The sequence below is a fragment of the Geotrypetes seraphini genome, chromosome 8, assembly GCF_902459505.1.
Source record: "Geotrypetes seraphini chromosome 8, aGeoSer1.1, whole genome shotgun sequence".
NCBI lineage: Eukaryota > Metazoa > Chordata > Amphibia > Gymnophiona > Dermophiidae > Geotrypetes > Geotrypetes seraphini.
This window is the reverse complement of record NC_047091.1, coordinates 52,209,923-52,233,945: the sequence shown is the minus strand read 5'-3', so window position 1 is coordinate 52,233,945 and position 24,023 is coordinate 52,209,923. Positions and strand designations below refer to the sequence as shown.

The window sequence follows — 24,023 nt, the reverse complement described above, 5'->3', positions numbered from 1 at the left end:
TATCAAGACACTATTTGCTGTTTACAATGGCGTTGCCAATATTTGCCATTCATGGCTACTATCATCATAGAATATAAAGAACACTGTACCATGTAGCTTCTAATGATACCACCTGCCAGCAAGCCTAAGCATGCTATCACTAGGTAGAAAGCTATCTTTAAGCAGCCTATAAGGCTTTAGCCACCATATCACCTAGAAGAATGCAGTGCCAGTACCGCATATAAGGATGAGCCCACCATCCAACCAATATGATAGTACACTATGAAGCACAAAAAGATAAGTGTCACTATACCCATAGAGCAGTATCTCATAAGCTTTGCAAAGCTGCAACACATTAAACTGGTGGTCAAAGCTCGAGGGCATCCAGAAGTGCACGGATGTCGGCATGATGTCATCACACTGACATCCGTGCATGCTCGAAGGCCTCCAGACAATATAGTCCCACAGCATTAACCAAAGGCAGCGAGACAAACTCAAAACATCTAAACCTCTGCCTAGGAGTTCAGCCAAAAGCCCTAAGAATGATATTAGCAGTAAAAACAGCTCAAAACTGGACCAAGGACTCCAGATGGAAGAGTTGAATTTGCACAAAAGGGCTTAGCACTAAATGTAGTTGAGCTACCATTGACTAACAAAAGGCAGAGAAAACATACAAAACCAAACAGTGTGAAAATGAGGGAACTGTGCAGATGAGACAGCTCACTGAATTGCTAGCTACAAAACTTGAATGAACTGGTGCAAACAGAACACATGCTTTTTTACACTAGAAATAAGAACATAAGAATTGCCACTGCTGGGTCAGACTAATGGTCCATCGTGCCCAGCAATCCACTCCCGCCGCAGCCCTTAGGTCAAAGACCAGTGCCTTGAGTCTAGCCTTACCTGTGTATGTTCTGGTTCAGCAGGAACTTGTCTAACTTTGTCTTGAATCCCCTTGTTTTCCCTTATGACAGCCTCCGGAAGAGCGTTCCAGTTTTCTACCACTCTCTGGGTGAAGAAGAACTTCCTTACGTTTGTACGGAATCTATCTCTTTTAACTTTAGAGAGTGCCCTCTCATTCTCTCTACCTTGGAGAGGGTGAACAACCTGTCTTTATCTACCAAGTCTATTCCCTTCAGTATCTTGAATGTTTCAATCATATCCCCTCTCAGTCTCCTCTTTTCAAGGGAGAAGAGGCTCAGTTTCTCTAACCTCTCACTGTACGACAACTCCTCCAGCCCCTTAACCATTTTAGTCGCTCTTCCCTGGACCCTTTCGAGTAGTACTGTGTCCTTCAAATACAGCGACCAGTGCTGGACGCAGTATTCCAGGTGGGGTCGTAACATGGCCCAGAACAGCGGCATGATAACCTTCTCCGATCTGTTTGTGATCCCCTTCTTAATCATTCCTAGCATCCTTTTCGCCGCCGCTGATTGAGCGGACAGCTTAATCGTCTTGTCAACCGGTACTCCCAAGTCACTTCCCTGGGGGGTCTCTCTGAGTACTTTACACTTATCAACGTTAAACCTCATTTGCCATGTCGTGGCCCATTTCTCGAGCATGTTTATGTCACGTTGCAGGTCTTCAGAATCCTTCTGTGTCTTCACTACTCTGAATAAATTTGTGTCATCTGCAAATTTTATCACCTCGCACATCGTACCAATTTCCAGGTCGTTTCTAAATATTTTGAAGAGCACGTGTCCAAGCACCGAGCCCTGCAGCACTCCACTAGTGACGCTCCTCCAGTCCGAATATTGTCCATTTATACCCACTCTGTTTCCTTTCCGCCAACCAGTTTTTAATCCTTGTTAGTATTTCACCCTCTATTCCATGACTCGCAATTTTTCAAAGTAGGCATTCATGCGGGACCTTGTCGAACACCTTCTGAAAATCCAGATATACAATGTCGACCAGGTCACCCTTGTCTATCTGCCTGTTAACTCCCTCGAAGTAGTGCAGCAAGTTTGTCAAGCAAGATCTGCCTTTGCTGAAGCCGTGCTGGCTTGTCCTCATCAGATTGTGTCCGTCAATGTGGTCAATGATGCAGTCTTTTATCAGCGCCTCTACCACCTACTCAACGGTTTGTAATTTCCTGGATCTCTCCTCAAACCTTTCTTGAAGATCGGCGTAACATTCACCACTTTCCAGTTTTCCAGAATCCTTCCCGATTTGATTGACAGATTGGTTATTAGTTGAATTAGTTCAGCTATAACCATCCGGTCCAGGGGATTTATCGTTTTTAAGCCTATCAATCTGCCTGCATACCTCTTCTAGACTGACCGTCAACCTAGTCAGTTTCCCGTCTTCGTTTCCTGCGTATAGCCTGTCGGCTTCCGATATGTTGTGTATATCCTCTTTGGTAAATATAGACACAAAAAATGTGTTCAGTTTGTCGGCGATGGTTTTGTCCTCCTTTAGCACTCCCTTTATTCCATGGTCATCCAACGACCCCACTGCTTCCTTCTCAGGTCGTTTCCCCTTAATGTATCAAAAGAACAGCTTGAAGTTTTTTGCCTTCTTGGCTATTTTTTTCCTCATAGTCTCTTTTGGCCCCTCTTACCGCCTAATAACAATAATAATAATAACAGTTTATATACCGCAGTACCGTGAAGTTCTATGCGGTTTACAAAAGAATAAAAGAAGGTACAAATTGATTGAACTTAAAAGAGGTGAAAGCAAGTGGTTGATATGTCACGAGAACCATTATTGAGGAGAGATGTATGGGTCAGCTGTCTAGATACTTCAGGAACAGATGTGTTTTTAGGCTCTTCCTGAATTCCTCATAAGTAGTGGGCAAAAGCAATTGTTCTAGATCTTTACCCCATAATGCTGCCTGATGTGAGAGAAGGTGTTCATGGTGTTTTTTTAGTTTACATCCTCTAACTGGGGGGGAAACAAAGTTCAAATGTGAGCTTCTCTTGTGTTTGTTAGCTGAGAAGGAGAAAAGGTCAGTTATGTATTTAGGGACTAGTCCGTATAGTACTTTAAAGCAGAGGCAGGCGAACTTGAACTTTACGCGAGCTTCCATCGGCAGCCAGTGTAACTGGTGTCACGTGATCAAATTTCTTTAGCCCGAAGATTAGTCTGACCGCTGCATTTTGCATTAATTGTAAACGTCGCATATTCTTTTGGGAGATTGCTAAATAGGCAATGTTACAGTAGTCAAGTTGACTCAGTACGAGGGATTGTACCAGGATTCTGAATGCTGACGTATCAAAAAGCACAGTTACTTACCGTAACAGGTGTTATCCAGGGACAGCAGGCAGATATTCTTGACTGATGGGTGACGGCACCGACGGAGCCCCGGTACGGACAATTTTAGAGTGATTGCACTCTAAGAACTTGGAAAGTTCTGGTAGGCCGCACCGCGCACGCGCGAGTGCCTTCCCGCCCGACAGAGGCGCGCGGTCCCCAGTTATGATAAGCCAGCTAAGAAGCCAACCCGGGGAGGTGGGAGGGACGCAAGAATATCTGCCTGCTGTCCCTGGATAACACCTGTTACGGTAAGTAACTGTGCTTTATCCCAGGACAAGCAGGCAGCTATTCTTGACTGATGGGTGACCTCCAAGCTAACAAAAAGAGGGATGGAGGGAAGGTTGGCCATTAGGAAAACAAATTTTGCAAAACAGATTGGCCGAAGTGTCCATCCCGTCTGGAAAATGCGTCCAGACAATAATGAGAAGTAAAAGTATGAACTGAAGACCAAGTGGCAGCCTTGCAGATTTCCTCAATGGGCGTGGACCGGAGGAAAGCTACAGATGCTGCCATAGCTCGGACCTTATGGGCTGTGACAGAACCTTCCAGTGTCAGTCAGGTCTGAGCATAACAGAATGAAATGCACTCTGCCAGCCAATTAGACAACGTACGTTTAGAAACAGGGCGTCCTAATTTATTCGGATCAAAGGACAGAAAGAGCTGAGGAGCTGATCTGTGGGGTTTTGTACGCTCAAGATAGTAAGCGAGAGCCCTCTTACAGTCCAAAGTATGCAGGGCCTGTTCTCCAGAATGAGAATGAGGTTTTGGAAAGAAGACAGGCAGAACAATGGATTGGTTGAGATGGAAGTCGGAGACAACCTTAGGGAGAAACTTTGGATGTGTACGCAGGACCACCTTGTCATGATGAAAAACCGTAAAAGGTGGATCTGCAACCAGTGCATGTAGCTCACTGATCCTCCTGGCAGAGGTAAGGGCGATGAGGAAAAGAACCTTCCAAGTGAGAAACTTGAAAGTGGTAGTAGCTAAAGGTTCAAATGGAGGTTTCATTAAGACGGAAAGAACCACATTAAGATCCCAGATAACAGGAGGGGCTTTAAGAGGTGGTTTAACATTGAAAAGACCCCGCATGAACCTAGACACCAGGGGATGAGCTGAGAGGAGCTTTCCATGGACTGGCTCATGAAACGCCGCAATAGCACTTAAGTGGACTCTGACAGAGGAAGACTTGAGGCCAGAGTCAGATATGGAAAGGAGATAATCCAATAAAGTTTCCACTGCAAGGGAAGTGGGATTATGGTGATGGAGGAAGCACCAGGAAGAAAAACGTGTCCATTTCTGATGGTAACATTGCAGAGTGGCAGGTTTCCTGGAGGCATCCAGAATTGAACGAACAGGCTGAGATAAAAGTGTATCATGAGAAGTCAGCCCGAGAGATACCAGGCTGTCAGGTGCAGAGACTGGAGGTTGGGATGTAGAAGGGTCTCCTGCTGTTGTGTAAGCAGAGAAGGAAACAGAGGAAGAAGAAAAGGTTCCCTGGAACTGAGTTGAAGTAGAAGGGAGAACCAATGTTGCCTGGGCCACCGTGGAGCAATCAGAATCATGGTGGCTCGCTCTCTCTTGAGCTTGAATAAGGTTCTCAACATGAGAGGCAGAGGAGAGAAAGCATACAGAAACAGATTGGACCAGTCGAGGAGAAATGCATCCGCTGCCAGACGGTGAGGAGTGTAGAGTCTGGAGCAGAAGAGGGGCAGCTGGTGATTGTGAGGGGCTGCAAAGAGGTCTATCTGAGGAGTGCCCCACTGAGTGAAGATGGACTGCAGGGTGAGAGGATCGAGTGTCCACTCGTGAGGCTGGAGAACTCTGCTGAGCTTGTCCGCCAAGCAATTCTGTTTTCCCTGAATGTAGATAGCTTTCAGGAATAGATGGTGGTTTATGGCCCAAGTCCAGATCTTCTGTGCTTCCTGGCACAAGAGGCGAGAGCCCGTTCCACCCTGCTTGTTGATGTAGTACATCGCAACCTGATTGTCTGTGCACAGCAAGAGAACTTGAGGAAAGAGGAGATGTTGGAAGGCCTTGAGGGCATAAAACATCGCTCTGAGTTCCAGGAAATTGATTTGATGTTTCTTTTCCTGGGCTGTCCAAAGTCCCTGAGTTTGGAACTCGTTCAAATGAGCTCCCCAGGCATAAGGGGAGGCGTCGGTGGTGATAACCAGTTGATGGGGAGGTAGATGGAACAGAAGACCTCTGGATAGATTTGAGGATATCAACCACCATTGTAGAGACTGACGAAGAGATGATGTTACAGATATGTGTCGTGAGCAAGGATCCATCGCTTGGGACCACTGGTTGGCTAGGGTCCATTGAGGGGTGCGTAGGTGAAGACGTGCAAAGGGGGTGACATGAACTGTAGACGCCATGTGACCCAAGAGAACCATCATGCGCTTGGCAGAGATGGACGTCCGCAGAAGCACCTGTTGACATAGAAATTGAAGCATGAGAAGACGGTTGGTCGGTAGGAATGCTCTCATGAGGACTGTGTCTAAGACTGCTCCAATGAATTGAAGTCTCTGAGAGGGAATGAGATGAGATTTGGGTAGATTGATCTCGAATCCCAGCAAACGGAGAAACAGAATGGTCTGGTTGGTGGCCGTGAGAACTGTCTGAGGTGCATTGGCTTTGATCAACCAATCGTCTAGATAAGGAAACACCTGAAGGTGGTGGGTACGAAGAAAAGCAGCTACCACAATCAGGCATTTGGTAAACACTCTTGGAGAGGAGGCAAGACCGAAGGGCAGAACCTTGTACTGGTAATGACAGTGATTGATCATGAAGCGGAGATACTTTCTGGAGGCTAGATCGATCGGTATGTGAGTGTATGCTTCTTTGAGATCGAGGGAGCATAGCCAGTCGCCTTGATTGAGAAGGGGGTAAAGAGTGGCCAGAGACAACATTTTGAATTTCTCTTTGACCAAGCATTTGTTGAGGTCCCGAAGATCTAGAATAGGTCTGAGATCTCCTGTTTTTTTGGGGACTAGGAAATAACGTGAGTAGAATCCCTGCCCCTTTTGATCTAGAGGAACTTCCTCTATGGCGTTCAGAAGGAGGAGGGATTGAACTTCCTGAAGAAGGAGGGAGGACTGAGGAGAGTTCAAAGCAGACTCTTTTGGAATACTTTGGCCCGGAAGAGTCTGAAAGTTGAGAGAGTAGCCGTGGCGGATGATGTTGAGGACCCACTGATCCGAGGTGATGTATTCCCAACGGCTTATGAAGAAAGTAAGGCGTCCTCCTATGGGCTGCGGAAGAAGAGCAGCAGGATGGAGACTGGCTATGTCCTGGAGAACTAAGTCAAAAAGGTTGAGTGGATTTTTGTGAAGGGGGAGGCTTCACCTGTTGTTGCTGCTGTGCTGGTCTAGCAGCTGGCCTCTGTTGTTGCCGCTGACGTCTGGGTTGTTGCTGGGCTTGTGGCAAAGGACGAGCAACAAATCGACGTTGGTAGGCCGACTGTTGGCGAAAAGGCCTGGAAGGTGGGGTTTTCTTTTTGGTTTTGAGGAGAGTATCCCACCTAGTTTCATGTGCCGACAACTTTTGAGTGGTGGAGTCCATGGATTCTCCAAACAGCTCATCCCCCAGGCACGGTGCATTAGCCAGTCGATCTTGATGATTGACATCCAGTTCTGACACCCTGAGCCACGCCAGTCGACGCATAGCCACCGACATAGCTGTAGCCCGAGAGGTCAGCTCAAAGGTGTCATATATCGACCTGACCATGAACTTCCTAAGCTGCAACAGTGATGAAGTAGTGTGGCGAAAAGCAGATTTTTTACGGTCAGGGAGGTACTTCTCAAAAGAAGTCAGATCTTGAACGAGATGTTTAAGATAGAAGGAGAAGTGGAATGCATAATTCCCTGACCTGTTGGCTAACATGGCATTTTGGTATAGCCGTTTGCCAAACTTGTCCATGGCCTTTCCCTCTCTGCCAGGAGGGACTGAGGCGTACACACTAGCTCCCGTGGACTTTTTTAGAGTGGATTCAACCAATAGGGACTCATGTGGGAGCTGTGGTTTGTCAAACCCAGGAATTGGGATGACTTTGTATAAGGAGTCCAATTTGCGAGGTGCTCCAGGAATAGTCAAGGGTGTCTCCAAATTCTTGTAAAAGGTTTCTCTCAAGATATCATGGAGAGGTAGCTTGAGATATTCCCTTGGAGCTTGGTCAAAATCCAGTGCTTCAAGAAAAGCTTTGGATTTTTTCGACTCAGCCTCCAAGGGGATAGAGAGAGAGTCACACATCTCTTTTAAAAAGGATGAAAATGAAGTTACATCTGGTCTAGAGGATGGATCTAAAGTAGAAGGATCCTCATCACCAGATGAACATTCCCCTTCAGAGAGCATAGGGTCCTCTGAATCACCCCACAGATCAGGGTCTCGAATTTGAAAACTGCGTCGAGATTCCGGAGTGGAGGGATCTAGGTGTCGGGATTTGCGTACCGATTTTCCTGATCTCATAGAGATGGTACCGGGAGATTGCAGTTGCACCGGTGCCGACGTCTGAACAGCCTGATGCTGAGCAGTCGACTCCGGTGCTAGGACTGGCATGGAGGTAGACTGTGTCGGTGCTGACAAAGAGGAAGACGAGAGCATGGGCTGTGGAACTATCGGCACCGATGGCTCAGACCGGACCGGTATCGGAAGGTTCGGTACCAGTAGTGCAGGAAGGAGTTGCTTTAACTGATTCTCCAATTGCACTTGTAAGACGGCGGCAATGCGCTCGTCTAAAGAAGGCACCGGTACCGCTTTTCTCTTCTGCGGTACCTTTGGTGCCGCTCTACACTCCGAAGAGGAACCCGATGTCGAGGGGCTTACCTCTATCGGTGCGGAGCGCTTCCGTGGGCGCCTCGCGGTCGGCAGGATTGGGCTCTCTGCTACTTTGACCGGAGGACGCTCCAGCGGGGAAGGCTTCTTAGCCGGCTTACCTGACTGGTGCGACGCCGACGCGGTATCGCGCGGCGTCGACGAGACGGGTGCCGACTTTGTCGGGGTCGAAGTAGGGACCGGTGCCGCTGTGTCCGACATGTCGGTACCGAATAATAACCGTTGCTGAATTTGACGGTTTTTAAGGGTTCTTTTCTGGAGAGTGGCACAGCGTGTGCAGGTGGATGCCCGATGGTCAGGTCCGAGGCACTGCAAACACCAGTTGTGCGGGTCAGAGTTAGAAATAGGCCTCGCGCACCGCTGGCACTTTTTAAAGCCGGGTTGGGGGGGCATGAACGTAAACACGGCTTCTGCCAAATCGAAGGCCGAGGCTTCGATGGTGGCAGCAGGCCCCGCCGGGGCAAAACGAAAAAATTAGAAGAAAAACCAAAATTCGGTTTTTTGTTTTTTTTTTGAAGGAAAATAAATAAAAAGAGGGAAACAATATTTCCCAAGAAGTTTACACGAGCGGGAAGGCGAAAAAATAGAAAAAGTTCAACAGCCGTTGAAACGTGCGTCTTCTTGGCTCCGCGGAAACAAGAAAACTGGGGACCGCGCGCCTCTGTCGGGCGGGAAGGCACTCGCGCGTGCGCGGTGCGGCCTACCAGAACTTTCCAAGTTCTTAGAGTGCAATCACTCTAAAATTGTCCGTACCGGGGCTCCGTCAGTGCCGTCACCCATCAGTCAAGAATAGCTGCCTGCTTGTCCTGGGATAATATGATTTAATGGATTTAAGTTTCCAGAGAGTGAAAAAACCCTTTCTGATTAAAGAGTCCACCTGGTCTTTCATGGTTATGCATTGATCCAGAGTTACACCCAGTATCTTCATGGTGGACTGAATAGGGTAACTAAGTTTATTGATGCATAGTGGATGTGGCGAAGCAATGAAAAATTTTATCTTCTCTGAATTAAGTTTGAGCTTGAAGTCTGTCATCCAATGCTCCGTCAAATTTATAGCTTCTGATGTCTTGGGAATAGTTTCTGAGATAGAGTTAGCAAATGGGATGATGATTGTAAAGTCATCTGCGTAACTGAATAATTTTATCCCCAGCTGGGTTAATTGCACGCCCAGTGAGGACATGTAGACATTGAAAAGCAACAGGAGATCATAATTGAAACGTACTTGATAGGTACGGGACATAAGGAAGCCATGAAACTAGTTCAACACCTCACCTCTTATGCCACCTGCGTTGATGTTGTTTGTGCTTTTTCTAGTTTTCGACCCTTTCCATTCCTTAAATGAAGCCTTCTTGTCTGATTGCTTCTTTCACCACTACAATGAGCCACGTCGGTTCCTTGTTCTTTTTCCTCTTGGTATATATAGATTTTGCGCCTCAATGACTGTGTCCTTAAAAGCACAGTTACTTACCGTAACAGGTGTTATCCAGGGACAGCAGGCATATATTCTCACATGTGGGTGACGTCATCTACGGAGCCCCGATGCGGACAGCATTTCAAGAAAACTTGATTGAAGATTCAAGCTTGCTGGCTGCACCACGCATGTGTTCCTCCTGCTCCACTAGAGGGCGCATCCCCCCCTCGTGGTCTCCAGTTCACATATCCAGCAAAGAAGCCAACCCCGGGGAGGTGGGCGGGTTGTGAGAATATATGCCTGCTGTCCCTGGATAACACCTGTTACAGTAAGTAACTGTGCTTTATCCCAGGACAAGCAGGCATGAGATTCTCACATGTGGGTGACCTCCAAGCTAACTGATAAGGGATGGAGGGAGGTTGGCAATTCAAGAAAATAGGTTACGTAAGACCGATTGGCCAAACCGGCCATCGCTCCTGGACAGTGTATCCAGGCAGTAGTGTGAGGTGAAAGTATGAACCGAAGACCATGTGGCAGCCTTGCAGATATCCTCGATAGGCGTGGACCTGAGGAAAGCTATCGAAGTTGCCATCGCTCGGACCTTATGTCCCGTAACTCGACCATACAACGCAAGACCAGCCTGAGCGTAGCAGAAAGAAATACAAGCAGCTAACCAGTTGGACAGAGTGCGCTTGGAAACTGGGCGCCCCAACCTGTTAGGGTCGAAGGACAAAAACAATTGGGGGGCCGTCCGATGAGACTGGGTGCGTTGAAGGTAGAAGGCCAACGCCCGCTTGCAGTCGAGAGTGTGAAGCGCCACCTCTCCGAGATGAGAGTGGGGCTTGGGGAAGAACACAGGTAGAACAATGGACTGGTTAAGATGAAAATCAGACACCACCTTAGGCAAAAACTTAGGGTGAGTGCGGAGGACCACCTTGTCATGGTGGAATACCGTGAAAGGTGGGTCCGCCACCAAGGCCTGCAGCTCGCTAACCCTCCGAGCAGAAGTGAGAGCGAGTAGGAAGATCACTTTCCAAGTGAGGAACTTAAGATGACACTTATCCATAGGCTCAAATGGAGGTTTCATCAGTTGAGCTAGAACCACATTGAGGTCCCAAACCACCGGAGGCGGTTTGAGGGGAGGATGAACATTCAGGAGCCCCTTCATGAAACGGGAAACTAAGGGATGGAGTGAAAGAGCTTTCCCTTCCAGGGGCTGATGAAAGGCAGCAATGGCGCTGAGATGGACTCGAATGGAATTGGTCTTCAGGCCAGAGTGAGATAAATGGAGTAAATACTCCAGAACCAAGGACACAGGGACCGACACCGGGTCCTGGCGGTGAGAGGAGCACCAGGACGAGAATCTAGTCCACTTCTGAGAATAGCAGAGTCTAGTCGAGACCTTCCGAGAAGCCTCCAACACTTCCCTGACCGACTGAGATACAGGGAGGGAAGTCAAGGGGAAAGAAACCAAGCAGTCAGATGAAGAGACTGAAGATTGGGATTTAACAGTGAACCCCGACTCTGAGATAGCAGAGAGGGAAAGACAGGCAGAAGCAGAGGTTCCCTGACACTGAGTTGAAGTAGTAGGGAGAACCAAGGCTGGCGGGGCCATCGAGGAGCGATCAAGATCAGAGTGGCCCTCAGAGATTTTAGATGGACCAGCGTCCTCAGAATCAGAGGAAACAGCGGGAACGCATAGAGGAACTTTCCCTCCCAATCTAGGAGGAAGGCATCGGCCTCGAGACGGTCCGGGGAGTATATCCTTGAACAGAAGAGAGGCAGTTTTTGATTGTCGGGGGAGGCGAACAGATCTACCTGGGGAGTCCCCCACGTGTCGAACACCTGTTGCAGCACCTGAGAGTGCAGGGACCACTCGTGTGGCTGGAGGAGGCGGCTGAGCCTGTCCGCCAAGCAGTTTTGTTCCCCTTGGATGTAAACCGCTCGAAGGGAGATGTTTTGGGAGACCGCCCACTCCCAGAGCCGTAAGGCCTCCTGGCAGAGAGGCCAAGACCCCGTCCCTCCTTGCTTGTTTACGTAGTACATCGCCATCTGGTTGTCCGTGCGGACGAGAACCACCCGGTCGTGAAGCAGATGCTGAAAGGCCACCGCGGCGAGGTAAATGGCCCGAAGCTCCAGCACGTTGATGTGGCAGTGACGGTCCTCTGTGGTCCACAGGCCTTGCGTGTGTAGGCCGTCTACATGAGCCCCCCAAGCGTACTCCGACGAGTCCGTGGTTAGGACCTTGTGGTGTGGCGGGCCGAGAAAGAGCAAACCCTTGGAAAGATTCGAAGAGTCGGCCCACCAACGGAGCAATCTTTGCAAGGAAGGAGTCACTGTCACGTGGTGGTAGATCGGGTCCCGATCCTGTCGCCGTTGTGATGCCAAGGTCCACTGTGGTAACCGCAGATGGAGGCGGGCAAGCAGGGTAATGTGGACTGTGAAGGCCATATGGCCGAGGAGCGTCATCATCTGTCGTGCCGAGACGGTGGTCGATCTCGAGACTTGTCGGCTCAGATTTATCAACGTCTCCCGACGCTGAGGAGGGAGGAAGGAACGCAGACGGACCGTGTCCAGCACAGCCCCGATGAATTGTAAGGACTGAGAGGGGCATAGCTGGGATTTTGGGAAGTTTATCTCGAACCCCAGACACTGAAGCGTAGTAATAGTCTGTTGGGTCGCTGAGATAACCCCCTCCCTGGTTGAGGCTTTGATCAACCAATCGTCCAGGTAGGGGAATACCTGCAGACCCTGGGAGCGCAAGGTAGCCGCGACTACTACGAGGCACTTCGTGAAGACTCGGGGGGACGAGGACAGGCCGAAAGGGAGGACCCGATATTGCAGGTGGAGGTCCCCCACCTGAAAGCGCAGGAACCTGCGGCATGCAGGGTGCACCGGAACATGGGTGTAGGCCTCCTTCAGATCGAGGGAGCAGAGCCAATCGCCTTCGCTGATCAAGGGGTAAAGAATCGGAAGGGAAAGCATCTGAAACTTTTCCCGTACCAGAAACTTGTTTAGGCGCCTTAAGTCCAGGATCGGGCGCAGGTCTCCCGTCTTCTTCGGTACCAGGAAGTAGCGGGAGTAAAACCCTTGGCCCCTTTGATTTTGGGGGACCGGCTCCACCGCCCGCAGGCGGAGGAGGTCCTGTGCCTCGGAGAGGAGGAGGGGCAACTGCGCTCAATTTGGAGGACACGCACCCGGTGGGCTGTCGGGGGGTACCTCCCGAAAGTTGAGCGAGTACCCTGATGAGATCACGCCAAGGACCCATGAGTCCGATGTGATGGCTTTCCAGCGAGGGTAGTAGGCTCGTAGGCGGCCCCCGATGGGGAGGAGGCCCGGTGGAGGTGCGGAGGGGGCCCGCCCCCGTCCGCTCATTCCGTCAAAAGGACGGAGACGGCTTCGCCTGCGCCATGGGCTGTGACTTTGGTGGAGCCCTAGAGTGAGCCTGGGGGCGTCGCGGCGGTGGTCTGGAAAAGGCCGGTGTGGACTTCTGGGGGTAGCGGCGAGGTAATCCCCGGAAAGGGCGAGAGGCCTGTGGTTTAGGCTTCTGCCGGACAAGAGACGCAAAGGAACGTTCGTGTTCCGACAACCGTTTCATAGCAGCCTCGATGGTGTCGTCGAAGAGCTCCTTCCCGACGCAAGGGAGGTTGGCTAACCGATCTTGCAGGTTAGGGTCCATATCGATGAGTCGTAGCCATTCCAGCCGGCGCATGGCCACCGCAAAGGCTAAGACCCTGGAAGACAGTTCAAAGCCGTCATACGCGGCATGGAACAAGTGCAGTCTGAGGTTGGAAAAATCCTCGAGGAGGAGGCCGAACTCTGTCTGGCGAGGGGTGGGTAAGCTCTCCGAGAAGGAGGCAAGCCGCCCAATGAGGTGCTTGAGGTAGGAGGAAAAAGTAAAGGTGTAGTTCAGAACTCTAGTGGTCATCATAGAGTTCTGATACAACTGGCGTCTGAATTTGTCCAGTGTCCGGCCTTCGCGTCCAGGAGGGACCGCCGCGGACACCCTAGAGGAATGATCTTTTTTTAGAGAAGACTCCACCAGTAAGGATTGGTAGGATAGCTGTGGTTGCTCAAACCCCGGGTAAGGTACCGTCCGGTACTTAGACTCCATTTTAGATGGGACCGCCGTCACCATGTAAGGAGTTTCGAGGTTCCTGATAAGGGTCTGCCCGAGTACCGGGTTCAGTGGTAGCCGGAGAGACTCTCGGGGCGGGGAAGGTATATCCAGCTCCACCAGGTATTCCTTGGAGTACCTTGAGTCAGATTGTAAATCCAAGTCAAGGGCACATCCCATGTCCTGGACGAACCTCGTGAAGGATGGTCGGTGGGGTCCCGTGGCCCCTTGCGGGGACGGTGACCGAGACCTCCGTTTGGCTGAGAAGGAAGGAGAAGCCTCCCTCGAATAGTGGGGTTCTCGCTCAGACCCTCGGTCCGATACCGGAGACGCGCTGTGGAAGCACTCCGGGGTCGAGGACCTGCGTCGTCTCGGGGAGCCCCTCGGGGACGACGCCGGGGTTCTGGGTACCGACCGATGTCTGGTCGGGGATCCCTCCCCGGACTCCCTCGGCGAAAGCCTTGGGCCTCGGACCGGAGCCCCGGACCGAGGGGGGGTCAATAGGAGCTGTGGGTTGGTGAGAGATAGCTCGGTAACCCTTAGTGGCCCCCCCGATCGAGTCGAAGGAGTGCGCCCTCGAGCCGGAGGGGAACTCCGGGCTTTCTTAGAGAGGTGTCTCGATTTTCGTTTCGCCCTGCGGCGCTCCGCCGGGGACGTGCGCCTCGAATGCCTCGGGGAGGAATCCGATGAGGAGGAGAGGTGACGAGAATGGCGTGCTTTACCTCGAGGGGTCTCGGCGCGTTGCTCAGGCTGGTCTGGCGCGCGCGAGGTCGAGGCCGGTTGAAGGTGAGCCATGGCAGCGGATAGCTCCGTTGTGATCATTGCTCGGAGCAGTTCCTGGAATACTGGCACGGACAGCATCGATGGCATGTCCAAGGCCGCTGTGCTCTCCACCGGGGGCGATCTCGCTTCGGAGCATTCCCGAGTGGTGGAGGCACGTCCCGAGGTCTTCGGGGTTTTCGCCGGGGCCGTGGAGTTTCCACTCTGTCCGGCCATTGTCCCCGAGGTTGGCTTCTTCGACGATGTGGAACCTGAGGAAGGAAGAGGGGACTTACCCGGGGCAGAGGACTTCTGAGAGCTCGAGGTCTTCGAAGTCGAGTCCCGAGGCGGGGCCGAGGTCCCCGAGGCCGAGATCGAGGCCGGGGCCGATCTCGAGGCCGAGGGTTGGTCGGTAGCAAATAGTTCCGCCATGCGGGCCTGTCGTCGTCGGAGCGCCCGCTGTTGGAAGGTAGCACACCGGGGGCAAGTTTCTGTTGGATGATCGGCCCCCAGGCAAAGGATGCACCAGCGATGCGGGTCTGTGAGAGATAGAAGACACTCGCACCCGGTGCACTTTTTAAAGCCCATAATGGGCCGGGACATCCAGGCGGCCGCGGTCAATCAGGCTTTGCGGTCGCGGCGATCCGGGAGCCCCCAGATCGCGAGAAAAAGGGCGCGAAAAGCGCAATGAGCAGGAAGAAAGAAAGAAAAATTTTGTTACGCACAGCGACTTTTAGCAACGAAAAAGAAAAAAATATAATAAATCGCGGTGCAAAGAAGGCACTGGGGCAGCGCTAAGAAAAACGTGTCTTCTTAGCACAGCGGAAAAAATCGAACTGGAGACCACGAGGGGGGGGATGCGCCCTCTAGTGGAGCAGGAGGCACACATGCGTGGTGCAGCCAGCAAGCTTGAATCTTCAATCAAGTTTGCTTGAAATGCTGTCCGCATCGGGGCTCCGTAGATGACGTCACCCACATGTGAGAATATCATGCCTGCTTGTCCTGGGATAAAAGGAACTATGCTTGCTCTAGCGTTTTTACAGCACTTATCCTCTTCTTAATCTTCTTCCCCACCACGAGTCTCATCCCTTCGTAATTCCCTTTTTAGAAGGTCAGTGCCGTGGCCATCGTTTTGGATCGATGTTTCGCCCCATGTCCAGGTTGAAGTGGATCATATTGTGATCACTTGTTTCCCAGCGTCCCTTCTACACCTTGCGCCGGTCCTCATAAGTCCAGAATTGCATTTCCTCTCGTATTTTCCTTGACAAGTTGTTCCAGGAAGCAATCGCCTATAGCATCCAGGAACTTGGTCTCCCTACTGCAGCCAAAGGTGCCTAGGTTTCAGTCTATCCCCGGATAATTGAAGTCGCCCATGATAACTGCATTGCCTCCCTTGCAGTTGTGTTTAATCTTGTTCATCTTTTCTCCATCAGTTTCTTCAGACTGCCCTGGGGGTCAGTAGTAGATGCCGATCTTCGTTTCCGTTCCATTTGTTCCCAGAATTTTGACCCATACTCTACCTTATTTTTCATTTCTGGTGTGTTCTCTCCAGTAGACTCAATTCCCTCTGACGTATAGGACAATATCCCCATCTTTTTGACCCACTCTGTCTCTGAAGTATAGCTTGTATCCCGGTAGCACAATGTACCAGACGTTTTCCTCGTTCCACCATGTTTCCGTGATGCAGATGATGTCAAGGTTATCTTTTTGTAGCACAAGATACTCGGATATGTGAAAAATCAATAGTATAACAGAACACACTTTTACAAAAAAGAAGAAATCAATGTCATATATGAATGTAGGCAGAGCTGCTTTAGTTCAAAGGAGAAAGTTCAAACTGAACTGGAGGAAAAGCCTCAGACAAAAGCCCTCCCACCACCACAATGGTGGATAGAGGTGGTAGGGTGGTAACCTCACTGGCAAAAACCTCTGTTATACTCCCAAAATAGAAAGCTATAAGCAGGGCTGTCTATGCATGGTAGATAGAAGAAAAAACTTTCCACTTATCTCTGTTGATCGGTACACCGACGATGGCCAGCGTTTCACTAACTTGCTGCCTCAGGGTGTATCAAAGTCCGATCAAAACTTATAAGCAGGACGCCGTAACGTCTCATCTGATCAGATGCAACCCAAGCTGGGAGATAAGGGACCAAGAAGCTGTGTATGTCACCCAAGCTCCATGAGAAAGTTCAGATTATAACCTGAGCAAAGATTACTAGTATAACCGCTGCTCAACTGCCACCTGGAATTAACCAGACCAGGCTATCAGACAAGCACCAAGAAGGAGCTGCACGATCCATCCACCATCCACTTGGAGACAAGAGAAAAATACTGAACATTTCAGGCTATGTGATACCCTTAAAGGGTAAAGCTCCTTGGACTACTTTTTCTCTGTCTCTATCCGCTGGGAGATGGACATAACCCATTCGTTCTGGACTGCTCTGTCAAAGACGTAACGGAATTAAATATTTACTGCTATAATTGTCTATTGCCTATTCTTGCTGTACCCCACCTTGAGTGAATTCCTTCAAAAAGTATGTAAACAAATATGCACCACTTATACATATACAGTATATTCCCCTTGTATTTCTAAAATGGCCCTTGCTTCAGCACTTCTATTGGAGCCTTGTATAAACATACTGGCCTAACTTTACACCTTGGCATAGATGACAATTTCGCTTCCTACAGAGATATCCTCTATCAATCAGTTCTTACCTGTTATCCACAAACATCACTGCATAGTTGACAGCTGGCCCTGGTGGGATACCAGCCTCCTTAAAAAAGTGAATCCATTCAGATGTTGCTGAAACAAGAACATGATTGTGAATACATTGAACGAGCATGCAAATATCATCCCAAGAAGAATAAGAGCCAAGGTAAATGCTGGATGAGGAGTGTCAGACATTAAGTTTTTGCTCTCAGGCACACATTAAAGACAGTATCTTACTAGCTCAGGAGAGTACTGTATTATCATTTCTGTCATATTTGCTATCACCACCACTATTTGCAGACAAGAAGCAAAAGGTCAACTGCAGCAATAAATGCCAGGAAAAAAGGCAGAGAATTAACAGGCAAGCAATAACTGAAAGCCTTTTACTGAATTAATAATAAACATAATGATATATACAACCCCATGAGAACTGAGTATTTTGGAACCAGGTCCACCAGTATATTTCCACTATATGGCATTATGCGTACCCTCCTTGTCCTGAGATGTTATTTACGCTAGAGTTTCTTCCCTGTATGTCCCCGAAGGGTTTTTGGGGCTTTTTGGAGAGAGCTATTTTGTTGGGAAAGAAAACCATATTGCATTGTTTGATACAACAGGATCCATCGATGTTGTCTCATTGGTGTACTCTCATGATACAGCAAGCCTCCATGGAACGCCTCTTTTGTACATCTTTGGATACCAAACCAGGACATTTGTTTGTAATATTTGGGAGCCTTTTTGGCTCACACTGACTGCCAAGGCTCATAGTCATTTGTTGAACCCATGATATTGTTGGCATTCTGATCTATGGAATATTTTTGTTGTAAAGTATAACCGGGTGGGAGAGTGAGATCTGTGTGGTTGGCATGGGGGGTGGGATTGCTTTGTTCTTGTTTGCTTGTTTACTGTGTACTGCATAAGAGATGTTTGTTTGAAAATTCATCAATAAAAAAATACAGTGGTGCCTCGCATAACGGACGCCTCGCACAGCGAACGCTGCGCACAACGAACTTTATGTCTTGATTCGTACAACGAACTTCGTTTCACACAACGAAGTCGCCCGAGCTGCATCCTTCCGCGCAGGCACTGCGCTTAACTGCCCTCTCTCCGCCTGGCTCCCTCTTGCCCCCCCCGACTCCCCGACACGATCGGGGCAAGAGGGAGCCCAAGCCCTCTTGCCCCCCCGACTCCCCGACACGATCGGGGCAAGAGGGAGCCCAAGCCCTCTTGCCCCCCCGACTCCCCGACACGATCGGGGCAAGAGGGAGCTCAAGCCCTCTTGCCCCCCCGACTCCCCGACACGATCGGGGCAAGAGGGAGCCCAAGCCCTCTTGCCCCCCCGACTCCCCGACACGATCGGGGCAAGAGGGAGCCCAAGCCCTCTTGCCCCCCCGACTCCCCGACACGATCGGGCCAGGAGGGAGCCCAAGTCCTCCTGGCCACGGCGACCCCCTAACCCCACCCTGCACTACATTACGGGCAGGAGGGATCCCAGGCCCTCCTGCCCTCGACGCAAACCCCCCCTCCCCCCAACGACAGCCCCCCCCAAGAACCTCCGACCGCCCCCCAGCCGACCCGCGACCCCCCTGGCCGACCCCCACCCCCCTTCCCCGTACCTTTCTGTAGTTGGCCGGACAGACGGGAGCCAAACCCGCCTGTCCGGCAGGCAGCCAACGACGGAATGAGGCCGGATTGGCCCATCCGTCCCAAAGCTCCGCCTACTGGTGGGGCCTAAGGCGCCTGGGCCAATCAGAATAGGCCCGGGAGCCTTAGGTCCCTCCTGGGGGCGGGGCCTGAGGCACATGGGCCCAACCTGACCATGTGCCTCAGGCCCTGCCCCCAGGAGGGACCTAAGGCTCCCGGGCCTATTCTGATTGGCCCAGGCGCCTTAGGCCCCACCAGTAGGCGGAGCTTTGGGACGGATGGGCCAATCCGGCCTCATTCCGTCGTTGGCTGCCTGCCGGACAGGCGGGTTTGGCTCCCGTCTGTCCGGCCAACTACAGAAAGGTACGGGGAAGGGGGTTGGGGGTGTCGTGGGGGTCGGCCAGGGGGGTCGCGGGTCGGCTGGGGGGCGGTCGGAGGTTCTTGGGGGGGGCGGTCGTTGGGGGGAGGGGGGGTTTGCGTCGAGGGCAGGAGGGCCTGGGATCCCTCCTGCCCGTAATGTAGTGCAGGGTGGGGTTAGGGGGTCGCCGTGGCCAGGAGGACTTGGGCTCCCTCCTGGCCCGATCGTGTCGGGGAGTCGGGGGGGCAAGAGGGCTTGGGCTCCCTCTTGCCCCGATCGTGTCGGGGAGTCGGGGGGGCAAGAGGGCTTGAGCTCCCTCTTGCCCCGATCGTGTCGGGGAGTCGGGGGGGCAAGAGGGCTTGGGCTCCCTCTTGCCCCGATCGTGTCGGGGAGTCGGGGGGGCAAGAGGGCTTGAGCTCCCTCTTGCCCCGATCGTGTCGGGGAGTCGGGGGGGCAAGAGGGCTTGGGCTCCCTCTTGCCCCGATCGTGTCGGGGAGTCGGGGGGGCAAGAGGGCTTGGGCTCCCTCTTGCCCCGATCGTGTCGGGGAGTCGGGGGGCAAGAGGGCTTGGGCTCCCTCTTGCCCCGATCGTGTCGGGGAGTCGGGGGGGCAAGAGGGCTTGAGCTCCCTCTTGCCCCGATCGTGTCGGGGGTGCCAGGGACCACACGGAGTCACCCACCGTACCACCCGATTCGGGTAAGCGCAGGTATCGGTGGGTGGCTTATTTGCGGGGGGGTGCCTTATTTTACATTTTTTTCTAAAAAGGGGGGGCTGTCTTATTTGATGGCCCTGCCTTATCATCGGGGAAACACGGTAGAAAAAAAAAAAAAATGAACAGTTAAGTCCCAGTTTTTGCCGCTGAGACTCTGCCCTCTCTCACTGTAAAATTAGACTCTACTTAGTCTGTCTTTAAATTTAAAAAATGTGTGTTGTTTTAAAAAACAATTATGTTTTTAGATGTATCTAAATAAAAATAATAACCAAAAATTTATCTTTTTTTATGTCATCTTAGCATATTTTATGCTGCAGAACGAATTATTTTTTTTACATGTATTCTTATGGGAAAACGCGTTTCACATAACGAACGTTTCGCATAACAAACTTGCTCCTGGAACCAATTAAGTTCGTTGTGTGAGGCACCACTGTATAATAAAAGTCTTAAGACTGCCCATACCACACATGCATCGGTGCCCTCCTGTTTGACTTCGGCTCATGGGATCCTCAGTTCAGTAATAAAGCTAAGAAGCAAACTAGGGAACATGGGAGGGTTGGGAGAATATCTGCCTGCTGTCCATGGATAACAACTGATTATTCTCACAAGCAGGCAGATTATTCTCACATGTGGTACTCCCTAGCTGCCAGGATCATGCCTCCGAGAAGAGGGTTATTGACAACTACTATGAGTCTGGCGAAACCAAAAGGATTAGAAGGAACTTGGCATCTAAGTGGAGAAAAAAATTTTGAAGAACTGCTTGGCCGAACCGACTATCCCGCCTGAAATAATTCTCCAAACAATAATGGGATGTGAAGGTATGAATTGAGGACCAGGTGGCTGAGAGGAACATAGATGAGCTACTGAAGTTGTTACTGCTAGAACCTTGTGTGCAGACATGGCCCTCAAGTGTCAGCCCAGCCCGAACATAGCAAAAGGAGATATAGTACAGTTACTTACCATAACAAGTGTTATCCAGAGACAGCAGGCAGATATTCTCACATGTGGATGTGGGTGACTTCATCCACAGAGCCCCGGTACGGACAACTGAATTGCTTCTTGGCAGAGCAAGCAAGACCCTGTACCACCTTGCTTATTCATGTAATATATGGCTACCTGGCTGTCTGTGCAAATGAGTACTACTTACTCAGGAGATAATTTTGGAATGTGTAAAGAGCATTGCAAATTGCTTGAAGCTCAAGGTGATTGATATGGAGAGCTCTTTTGGAAGGGCACCAGGAGCCTTAGGTATGAAGACCATCAAGATGGGCTTCCCATCAGAGCAAGGAGGCATCTGTCATCAATCTCTTTTGACAATAATAATAACTTTATTTTTTCTATACCGCCACAATCTTACAACTTTTAGGCGGTTTACACTGAAGAGAGCTGGACAATCAGCGAATTACTGTGGTGGCACTTGGAATAGCAGGCCCTTGGAGAGACTGGTCAGTGATAACCACCACTGAAACAACTCCTGGAGATGTAAGGTTACTTTCAATTGCTGGGATAGTAGACCGGTGGCTTGAGACCATTGGGTCAAGAGTGCCCATTGAGGTTTCCCAGGATGTAGATAGGCAAATGGAGTTGCATGTACTGTAGAAGCCATGAGGCCGAGGAGTCGCAGCTTTTGATGTGTTATGTGGTGACCTTTAGACAAATTTGAATTAGGGTATAAGTCTCTGCTGAGGTAGAAAAGCACAAGTTTGTGTTGTGTCCAAGAACTCTTAGAGTTTTGAATGGGTTCAAGATGGGATTTCTTGCAGTTGACTGTGAATCCCAGGAGCTCCAGTAGACAAACTGTTGCATTCGTGGCCTGTTGAGGTGTGAAAGCCTTGATCAACCAGTAATCCAGGTAAGGGAACATTTGAAAACTGTATGAGCGAAGGAGTACAGCTACTACTATTAAGCACTTTATGAATTCTCTGGGTGCTGATGCCAGACTAAATGAAAGCACCTTGTACTGCAAGTGGCTTGTTCTCACCCAAAAGAGGATATATTTCTTGTGAGCGAGTAGGATGGAAATACAGGTGTATACTTCTTTGAGATCTAGAGAGCTGAACCAGTCATTCTCTAATAGTGGTAATAAGGTTCCCAGAAAGACCATGCAAAACATCTTCACCTTATTTGTTGAGGTCAGAGATCTAGAATTGGATGGATGCCTCCAATCTTTTTCGGTATGAGGAAATATTTGGAGTAGAGCCTTCAACCCCTCTCCTACAGAGGAACTTGTTCTATGGCATTGAGGAAGAGGGACCTTTACTGGGTGTTGAAAAGAGACTCTCTTGGGGGTGGTTCAAAGGTTTTTTCTGTAAATGAAGGGCATAATTTACCACTTGAAGGTCCCAATAATCGGATATTATGAGGGTCCAAAGTGGATGGGTAATGGGTGAGCCGACCTCCAATGATTAGAGTCTGAAGTGAAGGTTGAAAAATACTGACCATGCTCTCTAGGAGAAAATCAAAAAGACTGCTGTTCCTTGGACTGAGAAAATAAAGAAGTTTTCTGCTGCCTGTGTTGTCCGCATTGGTGGACCAGTGAACGTAGTAGGTTGGCAATATCTGTCTCTCATACAGTAAGTGACATGTTTGGTGTTTGAAACTGATGAAGTTTAGAAGTGGACAAAGTGGTCACACAGTCAATATTACTTGATTTTCTGTGTGGTTTCCTCCAAAGTTAAAAAAGACGTATTTGGAAAAAACAGATATGTTGCCTTTCTTGGGAAAAAATTATAGAAAACACAGTATTAAAACAATTAGAAGAATTTGTGGATAGAGAAGATTTACTTGATTGTCACCAATTTGGATTTCGTATGGGCCATAGCGTTGAAACACTACTAGTAACAACAGTGGATGAATTAAAAAGGGGAATGGATGACAAAATGTTTTGTATAGTTTCTAAGGATGTCATCGGCGTATGACACAGTGGATGTTGATATTTTATTGAAAACTCTGATGAGATGGGTATTGGAGGGAGAGTGTTTAAATGGTTTCATACTTTCAAGATCGTTCAATAAAAGTACAGAGTGATGGTCATTTGTCAGACATTAGACCTGTGTTCAAAGGCATTACACAAGAATCAGGACTTTCAGCGTTGCTTTTTAATCTTTATATGGCCTCGTTGGAGATTGTGTTTCAGCAATTGGCATTGCCTATTGTTTATATGCTGATGATATATTTTTCTTCTCTACGAACGGTTGGAAAAGTGAGCTGCAGAAGAGGTTATCAACATGTTTGAAGGCTGTGAATGGTTTGATGGTAGACCACAAATTGTTACTAAACTTGGCAAAAACAGATGTAATGTTGATAAGAAGGAATAAAGACACGCAATGGCCCCAGAATATCGTTGTAAACAACCTGAATCTTCCGATACATAAAAAACTGAAAACCTTGGGGATTTGGCTAGATTCAGTATGAAAGATCAAGTATTGGCAGTGGTCAGATCAGCATTTTTCCATGTGTGTTTATTGAGCAGACTTAAATCGATATTATCAGGGTATGACCTTCAGATGGTTGTACAGATCATAATCATTGCAAAGTTGATCCAAAATGCTGCGGCCCATCCAATGTGATGGAAAGAAATTTGAGCATGCCACCCCATGGCTGAAAAAACAACTGTCTGCCTGTTAAATTTCAGATCATTTTTAAAATCCTTGTGATGGTATTTAAAGTGATCCATCATAATATCCCTTGGTATTTAACACTAGAAATGACACTATTGGCTAGCTAGATTTTTAAGGTCAGAAGGGATGATGTAATTATCTTTGAATGAGTTTTCATGAGTGCATTATGAAAACACCAGGGTATCTGCAATTTCAATAGGAGGTGTGTTATTGTGGAATAAACTGATAGGACCGTTAAGGGCACTTTGGATTTACAACAGTTTAAGAAAGTATTGAAAACTACCTTGTTTGTGGAGGCATTCAAATGAATGAACAGTAAGATTTTTATGGAGATAATGAGATTATTGTACTTTATATGTATATATGTTTTAATATTATGATTGTATTTTGTGAGCCGTTTAGGTATAAGAGGGTAAGACATTTTTTAAATAAATAAATAAATAAATTTATGGGCCCCAAACAAATCGTCCCCTGTACAGGGTATGTTGGAGACTGTCTTGAATGTTGGTGGCTAGATCTGAGATTCTTAGCCACGCTTGTCTTCACATGGCAATTGAGACTGCAGAGGTACGAGAGATGATATCACATGCGGCAAATTTAGAATGCGCCATGTATTTACTGGTCTC

At 49.3% G+C, this 24,023-nt stretch overlaps 1 protein-coding gene across 2 annotated transcripts in view; it reads right to left on the bottom strand.

The window, feature by feature from the left end:
- C8H19orf47 (chromosome 8 C19orf47 homolog) overlaps window positions 1–24,023 on the bottom strand; it is a 111,482-nt gene that overhangs the window by 60,478 nt on the left and 26,981 nt on the right. For both annotated transcript variants that reach the window (XM_033956608.1, XM_033956606.1), the window contains one exon: window positions 17,070–17,157. In XM_033956608.1, coding sequence (XP_033812499.1) covers window positions 17,070–17,157 — 88 coding nt within the window. The remainder of the gene's footprint in view (window positions 1–17,069; window positions 17,158–24,023) is intronic.